Source organism: Hydra viridissima, unplaced genomic scaffold (assembly GCF_058129835.1).
Source record: "Hydra viridissima isolate aposymbiotic clone 2 unplaced genomic scaffold, HvirCarnegie_v1 scaffold_17, whole genome shotgun sequence".
Lineage (NCBI taxonomy): Eukaryota > Metazoa > Cnidaria > Hydrozoa > Anthoathecata > Hydridae > Hydra > Hydra viridissima.
This window is the reverse complement of record NW_028324316.1, coordinates 3,163,446-3,175,196: the sequence shown is the minus strand read 5'-3', so window position 1 is coordinate 3,175,196 and position 11,751 is coordinate 3,163,446. Positions and strand designations below refer to the sequence as shown.

General features: G+C 29.5%; 1 protein-coding gene and 1 pseudogene across 7 annotated transcripts; one reads left to right on the top strand and one right to left on the bottom strand.

The window, feature by feature from the left end:
* Window positions 1-219: 219 nt before the first annotated feature.
* On the top strand, window positions 220-5,971 carry LOC149877106 (uncharacterized). 6 transcript variants are annotated; one of them, XM_090074862.1, is made up of 3 exons: window positions 220-296; window positions 1,642-1,857; window positions 4,072-5,971. In XM_090074862.1, exon 3 carries the CDS (start codon window positions 4,087-4,089, stop codon window positions 5,140-5,142), a length of 1,056 nt encoding a protein of 351 aa, XP_089930988.1. In that variant the 5' UTR covers window positions 220-296; window positions 1,642-1,857; window positions 4,072-4,086; the 3' UTR covers window positions 5,143-5,971. The 6 variants fall into 6 exon arrangements, with proteins under 6 accessions (XP_089930988.1, XP_089930990.1, XP_089930987.1 ...); XM_090074861.1 differs by lacking the exon at window positions 220-296 and adding an exon at window positions 314-1,018 and having other exon boundaries at window positions 1,642-1,816; XM_090074860.1 differs by lacking the exon at window positions 220-296 and adding an exon at window positions 315-1,018 and having other exon boundaries at window positions 1,642-1,850.
* Window positions 5,972-9,403: 3,432 nt separating this feature from the next.
* LOC149877105 (uncharacterized) lies at window positions 9,404-11,751 on the bottom strand (annotated as a pseudogene). The gene is made up of 2 exons (XR_016448436.1): window positions 11,363-11,751; window positions 9,404-11,218 (listed from the first exon to the last, which is right to left on the bottom strand). The product of XR_016448436.1 is annotated as an uncharacterized LOC149877105 (transcript).

The window sequence follows — 11,751 nt, the reverse complement described above, 5'->3', positions numbered from 1 at the left end:
AAAGTTAAAAATACAAAAATATATATATTTTTTGTTGCTCAGCGATATCAATGCTATTTTACCGATCTTTGTGTGTTCTGTGAGCCTGAATGGAAAACACGCAATTCAACCTCCAGTCTTATTTAAAATAAATTGTGAATGCATCATTAAAAAAATATGTAATATTATTGATGAAACTAACAAAATGTTGGCGTTGCCAGACTATTTATTGTCACTGCTGTTTACTTTTAATTATTGCGCAAAACCAAGAGGAAACTGCATAAACTAAGATAGAAAGAAGAAAATTCCAAAAAACGGTATGAAAATAAGAATTTAAAAGGTCTGACGGGGAAGTAATAAAAATAAATTTATAAAAAAAATTTATATAAATTTTTATTAATGCACTCATTACAACGCACCAAAAACCAAATGACGACATTCAAAAAAACGAAAGTTTTACGGATATGACGGGGGTTTTTGTGCAACCAGACTGCAAATACAATAAAAGTGATTCTGAGGAGAAAGTTAAAAATGACGACAATTAAGATAAAAGAAATAACACTGAAAATGAAAAAGCTTGCGTAGACGCTTCAATTGAAACTGGTGAAATTGTAAGTGTTACGGATCATGAGCCTGCTCTGCGTTATACTAAACTTTGTTCGGAGAAATTTCCAAACTCAACTTTTTAATATTTTTAACAATCAACATAATCTTCTAAAACTTTCAGTTTCAAATCTCACAACAAAACACCTCTTTCAAATACTCTTTGGAATTATTACTAAGCATCGGCGATTGGTTTTGTTTTGGTTTTTCTGTTTGTTTTTTAACGAATAGTAACGAATAGTTACCAACTTCTATAGGTAAGATAAATCGAACTTTCTGTAATTTCTTAAATAAGAACTCTTTATGCGTTAAAAATAGAAAAGCTTTTGAAAAGACGAGTTTCAGTTCATGAAAAATTGGTTATTTTGAAAAACAAGATTTATTCAAATAGCATTTCTGCGCAATATCTCGAAGGGCTGAAACAAATTAGCATCAGGTATCACAATGTTTTTTTTCTGGAGTCTTAGAGCTTTTTATGTTTAAATATACAAATTATTTTTTAATCCATTTGTTTCAAATAACTGATTGAAGTTTGTTCAAATAATTTATAACGAGAGTTAGCACCTAACTGAATTTAGTTGCTGTCCATATTAAGGTCATAAAAAATACTTCATAACACTCTTATCCCAAGTTTAGAAATAACGTGAGGATTTCTAACACCTGTGTAGTGAGATCTAAATGGCTTTAACCGTTGATGAGTGGGAGGGTGTGGGATTTTTGAATTTCTGGATGCAGTTCTTTGATAATTTTGTAAACTCATTTGTAGTGTCGAGAGTTTGAAAACTTTAAATTTATTTGTAACTGTGCTTTTGGGAGATCTTGAACTGTTCATGAGTTTTTTTTACAGATGAATTTTGCTTAGTTGATAGCATTATTCAATCTTTCAATTGTATAAGTTTTTTATATATTCTTTGAGACATAGTTAAAGCTAAATATAAATTATAAGTAAAATAAAAAAATCCAACTATGTAATGGCACGATTTTTTTATTTATTTAAAAAATAATAATTGTTTTTGATTGACTCTGATTACAATCAAAAACACATTTTAATGTTATTAGCGCGATCAAGCGACCAGATGTATGGGAGAATCTTCATGAATGGGACGAGTATTGAATGGGACAAACTCAGATTCTTATAGAAGCATCGATGGAAAGGTATTCAAATTCCTGTAACAAAGAGTGATAGAAACAAGATATCAACTGACCGACTCATCCATCCTATTGCGCTGTGACTGTAATGACATTAGATGTTTATTGTGCTTTCGAATGTAAAAAGTAATTTTTAAAAATGTTTTTTATTTTTCTGATTTTGCAGCAATCTTTAAAGCTATGGAAAATAAAATTCCATGCTTAAATAGTTAGCGGTCTTTAGTACTACAGTGTGTAAAACATTCAAGCTTAAATAATGGTGTTTTTGGTGTGACTAATCGTTTTTGGATAAAGTGATGCGCATATTGAATGCTCCTATAAAACTCTCTTTTTACCAATAGCCAAATGCAAATCCAATTTTTTTGTTTTACTATATCATTGAGCAAGAGTCGGTGGTTGTCAAACATACTTTAATATATATATTGAATAATTTTATCTACGTTTAAAAAGCAATTTACTAAAACTGTCCTATTTATTGAGGTTCTCCCTTATAATCAAAGAACAAACCAAACGTAATTATACTTTAAACATGTTAATTTCTCTTTCGTTTCTAAGTAAATATCAAAATGTATTTTTTTTTTTCAAAAAAAAACGTAAGTTTTACAGTATAATCGTCGTTAGAATTTTCTGAAATGATCAGCATTTTAAGGTGTAAAGTTCTCAGCTTGAAAACCACATAAAATATGATTTTCGCTTTTTTTTTTTTTTTTTTTTTTTTTTACGATGAAGAATTGCATTTATGAAATGTCTTAGTTTGATTTTTAAAAGCACAAGTGCGAAATTTATTTTAAGTTATAGAAAACGTGCTTATATTTAAGATTCTAATTTGATTGGATGTTCAAAAATAGATTTTTATAAGAGGATTTGTAGACTTTGCCCTGAAATGGAACGAAATTATGTACAAAACGAATTTTTATTTTATGCTCTACGTTATTTAGCAAATTTTTTTTTTTTCCTATTCTAGATAATATTTCACATGAAGATCCTTCTTAATGGCCACTAATGATAATGATGATGATATGAACATAAAAGCTATAATTACTTATTTAACTTTAATTACTTATTTATTTGATGATAAAAACATGATAATGAAAAGATAATTCAAAAGCCAGAATAGATCTTAATAACCTAAATATTTTTTATAAAAAGTTGAATAATGATGAAAATTGTGATAAAAAATGGTTAATGTTTTCTGAACACACTGGATGTGTGTTTTATTACGTTTGCAAACTGATTTAAAGCGATCACAATTACGTATTAGTAAACAGTGGATTTTCCAAATGAAGAAAAGCTGATAAATTTATCTTTAGTCATAGAAACTGTGCATGATCGACAGATTACATTTTATGAGGAGAAAGAATTAAGAAAGATCGACAGATTACATTTTATGAAGATCTCATCTTTGATTATATGAAAATCAAAGATGAGATCTTCATAAATATTGTACCGAGTTCTGCTGAGGGGTTTCGTTTCACTACACAGACTTACCGTCCTTGAATAAATCTCACAGCAGTAAAAATGATTTTTAAGTAGGTGACCACAGAGAAGATTGTCACAAGGGTTATCAGAAATATTAGGATGGCAATAAGCCCTATTTGTTGTAGTTTAATCAAAAAAAGAGGCGATTTCTGTGATCACATGTTCAAATCAATCAATGCTTAAGGATGTAAAAACAAGATATAAAAAACCTTGTTTCAATTTTTTCTAGTTTTCGATTAAAATCAAATGTAAGGTTATTTTGATTACTCATAAAAAATGTAGAAATTTAACGCCAATGTTAAGCTTATTTACTGTTTTAAGTATCGCTAACTTTTAAATTGTATTTATTTATATGTTAACATATATTATTTATTTCTATGTTAATTTTATGTCGCATTGTTAAATTTAATTACTTATTTATTTGAAGATAAAATGCTGAACTTAAACATCATTTTTTAACTGTTTGTAAAATATTTTCTCTGTAAGTCACAATTAATTTTATTTCAAAAGAATTCTAAAGCCGATAATTTTAAGAAACTGTGATATATCCAAAGATTATTGGGAGGGGGAGGGGGAGGGTTCAAAAAGATTATTTGGGGGGGGGGGGGTGAATAAATGGCAAAAGTTTAAGAATATAGAAAAAACGATAAAATTACATATTGTAAAGAGCAGTAATAAATAAATAATAAATAAAAAGTGCATTTTTTACTATTAGACCGTCTAATGACAAGGTCTTTGGCGTTGTACTAGCTTTTTGTAGATGAGGTTATTTATAAAGCGGTGATAAATAAATAATGTATTTTTCAATTTAAGAACTTGTAACAACTCAAGCCCTTTAATTAAGCTTTATTTATATTTTAGATTGGATAATGAAAGATGCTAAATAATTCCTTACTTCAATCAAATGGTACTGATTCCTTACCTCAATCAAATTTACCGTTCAGTAATGTTGAAAATGTTGTAACAAAAATTGTATATGCTGTTTTAATTGGCCTCGGTCTACTTGTTAACATTTTTGTAGTTATTTTTTTCTTTATGAAAAATGGTAAAAAAACGAAGTTTTGCAGATTCCTACTTCAACTGTCTCTTATTAACATCGGACAGTATATTGGTATAATACCGTACTTGACTATCGATCTACGCAAGATTCCTTCGCAAAATAAATATCTTGAAGTTTTGTTGTGTAGTATAAGCGATGGACACAGCACAATGCTTGTCTTTTCGATGGCATCCTGCGTCTTGTTGACTTTTATGTCCATTTTGAGGTGCCAGCTAATAATCAATCCGTTTTGCAAATTGATAAATGATCGAAACTTGAACAAAGTGTTTACAATCACATGGCTGTTTGGTTGTTTATCATTCTTGCCCTATATGTTATCCTACAAGTTAGACCACAAAGCTGGAATTTGCTTTCGTAAATGGGTGATCAACGATTCTTTTGGATTTACTTATATGAGTATTATGTATACATTTGGATTAATATTACCGATTTTAGCGATGACTACAGCATGTATAACTAGTTATATCAAACTAAGTTCTGGAAACTTTAAAAAAAGTTTTGTGCAGAGAAAGCGAAAATATATTCTCATTCGACTGAGTTGTTTAATTACGATTTTCACAATGACGTGGTTCCCATATTCTGTGTACTGGTTGATGACGTACACGACCTACGTCAAAAATGATGCCGATAAACAACTGAAGAGGTTAAAAGTGCTTCGTTACGTTTTGATGCCTAGTTTGATTGGAGGCATTGTTGGACCATTATTCAACGTACGTGATTGGGCACCTTTAAAAAAATCAAGTCAAGAATTTATTTCCAATTGTAAACAGTCAAATGAGGGAAGCAAGCAAGTAAGTTATGCTGTTAATGCAAAAGTTGAAAATCAGACTGAAATTAGTTGCAATCAACAAAGCGATTGCAACCATCTTTAATTAAAGCTTTTGTTAATTGAACCTGGTGTTAAGTAAAATATGTTAAATAAAACTTTAACAGCAAATCAAAATAAATATTTCAGTTTTATACTAAACTGTTAATAGCAACCATGCTGTTAACAACATTTTTCATTAAATGTTGTTTCACAAAATAAGAGAAACAAAGCAAAATGAAAACAATGAAAGGGGAGGTGAAGGTCCACTAAGGAGCTGTTTGAAAGAAAGTTTGTCGCCTTCCATTGTTGGTGGTATCAAGGGTATTTTCCAAGATTTGTATTTAGACAATCCTTGCATTCCCTATTTTTAATCGGTGTCAACGACTTAACTACTGGCTTTAATACCAGCACAACAGTAAGGCTTCGTTTTGGTAAAAAACAATTGCTTTTGCGTAAGTGCTTCAAACTGTAACCTTTCTTTAAGTGAATTCTTAAATTTACACTTTACAAAATATTACAGTTTTTTTTTTTGTTAACATTTAATAAATTGTCACACTTTTGGATCGTTTATCTAAATGCAAATTTAACAAAATAAGCGAAATCAAGTGTGTTTAAACTGATGAGGTAATTTTTTGTACTATTAATTTCATTGCAGACCAAAAGTGTGCATGGATTATTCTGTCTAACGGTCCAATTACACAGTAGAAAATTTTGAAGCATTCTTAAGGGATATAATTTGATGTTGAAATGCTTTAAACTTTCAAAAGATGGTATATTACTCTTTTCTAATTATGATTCTCACTTCTTATTTTATATATATTAATGTGAATAGACATGAGAACTGTAATTTGATTTAAATTATAATTGTTCAAGCATGAATGATAACATAAAGATATTATTGTGTTATGCTGTATGCTGTATTGAGTGCAACAAATTATATCTATGTGAAGTGTTTCCAACAATTCTTGGATATCTTAGTGGTTTGAAATTTCCTTAATACTTTTTTTGATCGAATTAAAAAGTTCTGCAATTTATTGCTTTACCTTAATTAACAAGAAAAACAGAATTTAAAACTTCTGCCCAAATTAATTTACACTAAAAAAACTATCGCTGCTTGTTCCTTGTTGCCGCTGCTTGTTCCAACTTTTGTATTGGTTCAATTCTTTCTTTGAGTGTCCTACAAATTTTAATATTTAATGTTTACATTTTCCCCTGTTTATCATTTGTCAGTTCGAGTATTTCTGTGGTTTTACATAAGGTTTGTAATCCAGGATTATATTCTCAATTCTGGGATTCCGGATTACATTTACCTACCCTCGAAATTCTGGTATATATGTGCACTAGTTCTAAAAAGATATTAACATTAGTTTAGTAAAATTTTAATAAATTAGTAAACATTTAAATTTATTAATTTAAATTCAGATTAATCAAAAGGTTATTGAGCTCGTCGGAGATAATTAAAGGTTCTTAAAGAGGAGAATCAGGAGAATCATATACAATTTCAAGTTGTGAAATTATATCTGCTTCTCCTGAGTCAAAGAAACAATTTCACGCATAAAATGTTTGCGATGTAGCTGGATTTGTTCTCCTTTGAATTCAGAGTTCGCATTCAGAGAATGTGAGCTTGTAAAAAAGTAATGGCAACGTTGGCGGTGAACGAATTTGCTTCCCGACATGACAGTTTCTTTTTTTTTTTGTAACGAGAGCTTTAATAAACTAACATAATTTCAATTTTATTATTAGAAAGAAAAAAAGGTTCATCTTTAGGTAAAAATGCCTTTTAATGCTTTTTTGTGTACGATTTTTCATAAAATAGACGCGTTTGAAGCGTTAAAAAAAACTTAGCCGCAACATATGCATGATATCGCTTTTTATTTATCGATTTGTTTTAAAACACTGAACTAGTACTGCTGTGAAAGATTTTAATATAATGCTTTTTTTAAAGGAACTGTACAAGTGAACTTGAAAAAAATACATATAGCACTTAAAATAAAAACAAATAAAAATTATATATAAATAAATACAATTTTCTATCTTTCTATCTATTATATCAGTTAGAATATTGTATATATATATATATATATATACAGGAAGGTTGGCAACCACTTTTTGTAAAGAGGTTAACATATCTGATGATATGATTGATGAAACTGCTGATATGAAAGATGCACATGAAAACGAAGAAGATGATTTAAACAACGAAATTCAGTTGTTTGCAAAGGAGTTAGCAGCTGATTTTCAAATTGGTGATTGGATTATTGTTCCATACTTTATGTAATGGTATCCTGCAATAATTAAAAATGTAAGAAGTTTTACCACTTTAATATTGTATTTTTGTGTATTGAGATCTATTACAAAATTATTGGTTTATTAACCATATTAACCAATTTCAAGGAATATTTAGGAAGCAGCAATGATTAGACGTTACTTTACCTCAACCATTAGGTCAATGATGATGGTATATATGTTTCTTGTATGGAATATTCTGATACACCTGGAAATAACTGCTTCAAGTGGCCAACCAAAGAAAATATTCTCCTATCTTTTTCTCTTGACATTGTTTGTAAGAGTGATGCACCAACACCAACTAATCAAAGAGGAGATTATTCACTCTCAAAAGATGATATTGACAACGTGGAGATTCAGATTGGCCATTAATAACTGTATCGGCCGTTAATAAATTTATTATATTTTTTTGGTAATTCTTAGAAAACTGTATTTCCCATCAGTTTTAAACAGAAAAACGATCTTGAAGTTTAATGGTTTTTTCTTTCATTGATAAATTTAAAAAAAAAAATTTTTTTCAAGTTCTCTTGTACAGTTCCTTTAAAATAAGGCTGTAAAGTAGCCGTTGCTAAGTATATCTATACCGTTGCTAGGGTATTTTTTTAGTTAAAAAATTGGAAAAAATTAGGCTACTTCTAGGATTTCTGTAGGCTTTTTATCACCCGAGCGCATGGATTTTTTTTTCAGATATTGAAAGATGCATATTTAAGGAAAATAAATAACTTATACTGTTCATGGTGGACCTAAGGCCACGGTTGTTATGGGTAATCTATCAAAGCGCGTTGAACGCAAAAGGTGATTTTTGGCAGGTTACTCCTTCCCAGGTACTTGCATGCACATGTTTTTTATTCCGAAAAATCTATGTATGTCTTAGTGTCTTTCAAAAACACCTAAAAAAAACTACGTGCAAGTATTGGCCTAAAGAGATATTAGAGCTCAAAGTTAGGGTAAAATTTCAAATGTTGTGGTTTCGGACCACGATTTCTAGACAACTGAAAATGTAATCATGTTGAGTTTTTACTTTTACTGTAGAAATCTACCCAGATTAGTAATAAAAAATTAAAAAGAAATGTTTCTGCCATATTCATGTTGCTAAAACTACTCCTCAAAGTAGCAATTGCACTCCATGCGCAAAATTTTCTCAAAACGGGCTAAATTTTGGGACCCAATATCTCCGAAATTAATAAAAACTTTAGAAAAAAAAAATTACCAGTGGCCTACTTTCATTGTCTTTTACAAATTATCTAAAAATGAGTACAATTTGAAGACATCACTTCCAAAATTTGCTTATTTTGCCTACATTTCTCAGACAATGGCTCTTAACATCAACAATTGTATTTTACTTCAAAAAATTAATAAACTATGTAAATATGCATTAATTATTAAAAATTTTAATTCAGTCAGTAAATAATGAGATAAATTTAGAAGAACTTTATATAAATTGTAATTTTACAAACTTGTGTATTCACATTTGTATATACACAGTTGTATATACATATTAGCGATTAAAAATTTCAATTCAAATTGTAAATTATGAACTTTATTTGGATAAATTGTAAATGACAAGTTAACTATAAAAGCATAAACACATGAAAGTATTAACATTAAGAAAAGTTATAATTTCTAAGCCTTTTTGATCTTAAACAAAAGGTTGCATATACTAGGTATAGTTTAGTGTGACACAAGCAAAGCATTTATCTGCTTAAAATTCTTTTTTTTTTTATATTATTGCTGATGTTTGACATAAAGCAAACTTTATAGAATATAAAGTTACTCTTCCAAAGTATAGTGCGATCATATCAAGTACCTGCTTCAGATTTCTTCAAAACATCTTTTCGGATTTAAAGTAAAGTTAGTGCCAAATTGACAGGTGTTTTCAAAAATGTGACCTACATATTAATTGAACTCGTCATTTCGAAAAGGACACAAGTCTGTTAATTAAAACTTTTCAGGATCAACAAAAATATGTTTCTTATCAAAAAAGTCTACGGTGCTTATAAAACTAAATATAGGAGTAGATAAATTAAAAACATATAGAATTTTTGTGAACTTTATTTATTAAAAAAAATATATAAATCATACAGATTTTCTTAACTTAAACTTCTGGACTAATGCCTTTTTCAAAATGAATTCTTTTTTTTACATACAAATCCAAAGATTTTCAGAAAAATCTTTAGTTAATCATCTTTTATTTCTTGATATTCATTGTTTGTTAAAGTTGTTGGCCATGCAAAAACTTCTGTATAGAAGTTTTGATACTCTACTATTGAATATGGAATATATTTTTCTATTTTTTTCAAATCTGATTTTTTTTTTCATTGATTGGCACTTTCCCAGCATATGCAGGAGTATTACTTGATGGTAAGGATGGCTTGGTACCCATCCTTTGTAAGAGCTGGAAATCATGACTGACTAAGCAATCTATGGATTCACGTGTTGTCACTAGACCAGGTGTGGTTTTAGAGAAGGTAAAATGTGACACTTTAGAAATACCAAAAGTTACTTTTTTGTCCTTGGGTATTCCTTTGCCATAGGAATCCACAGATAGCACTAGTTTCTTATAATGGTTCGGCCACCATTTTTTTATGTCAATAATATCTTCAGTTTTAGGCCTTCTTATTTCAAAGTTTCCGTTAGCCCCAGCTATAAGATTTTCATACTCAGTTGGTGTGTAAATCCTGTCATTTTTTCGAATATGTCTTTTCGCTGTCCCAAACATTCTATCATTTGGCAGGAATGAGTGACCTCGTTTGGGTATGTAATATTGGATCTCATTTATATTGCTACCTAGTTCAGCTACCAGTGATAAAAGAACCCGGACCATGGCATGATTCCGATTTTGGCCAGCACAACCATCTGAAAATAGGTGCAGTTCTTTGGCATCATTGCCAATATATTTTTTAATATAATCCAGTACAAAAGTACATACTTCATTGGGACCTTTGTTAGCAACTCCTTCACAATAAGAATAAAATACTGATTTTCCTGTTTTAAGATCATATATGCAAAACTCATATAGCCATAATTGACGTAGATAAAAAATCTCCTGGACAGGGATATGTGGAAGTGGCAAATTTTGCATAAAATCAAATGCAATCCCATACACATTCGGATCATTCTTGCACTTAGTTTCTACTTCCTGTATTTTTTTGTAAAACTTATTTGCTTGTCTTTTATGGATCTCAATATCTGCTTGATAGACTCTTTTTGCATTTTCATTAATGTGTGGATTTTTTAGTTTAATCTTTAACTCTTCACACAGTCCACAGACATCAATTTGCTTTCTACCAAATGATAAGCTAAAATTTTCCTGGAAGTATTTTAAGTAAAATTTATATTTAACAGGATAATCTGGATATTTTTGTTCATATAATGTGTGCATAATTTTCACATTGAGTTTTTCATCTAAATAATAAGATGATGCATCTTTATTATAGTAGTGCATATGTTTAACAGGAAATGACTCAATATGCTCTTGTATTTTAATTAATGTATCACCAGGCAATGCGTTGCTTCGTGATCCCTCAGATTTACCTCTGTGATCTATGGGCTGCTCATTTCTTTTTAAGAAAACACATAAACGTCTAACTTGTTTCATTGAAATTCCATGCATACTGCAAAAAGCTTTCTTGCACACTTTTTTTCTAACACCATTTATCTTACTGTGATAAATAAAGGTAAATTCTTTTTTCTTAGGTTCTTCAGATCTAGGACGTTTTCTCTGTATATCCTTTTTTTCAATTAATGACTTCAAATATGTGTCTAGGGCGTTTTTGCTATCAAATTTGTTAACAAACTGTATAGTACTTTTCATAGCATCTTCAGATATAAGCTCCATACATTTTGAATTGCATCTATAAACAAAGAAAATAATAAACATTATCTTGAGGTAATAATATAAGAACTATACTATTACCTTAAGGTAAACATTAACTGCTAATTATTGGTGGTAAAAAATCATGAGCCAATAAACAAAATAACAAGATAGAAAAACTAACCTGCAAGAAGCTCCTATATCTCTTGGTGGCACATCATTCCCTTTGTGGTTTTTATGAGCTTCTCCAGCAATTTTAGCTTTTTTTATTTTAGTATGTTTATATTTTTCACTGTTTGTTATACCAGACACTCTTTTTCTAGATTTATAAGCATTTTCGGCAAGCTCGCGATTCTCCATTTTTGTAACTGATAAAGTGATGTTACATTTGATAGTTGCGCTTCGTTTCACGTGAAAGAGGCATAAGTCCAGGACTGGTGCCATTTTCAAACAGACTCTAATTTTCATTTGCCTTAAAAGTTGACTTGTGGTATATGGCAATGCTCCTTTTTCAAATGAAATATGTAAAACACTTCAATAAATAAAATGGCTCAAAAAAGTGAAATTCAAAAA

Bases quoted from the DNA above. Each gene is read 5' to 3' on its own strand.
- LOC149877106 (XM_090074862.1), top strand. From the start codon at position 4,087: ATGCTAAATAATTCCTTACTTCAATCAAATGGTACTGATTCCTTACCT.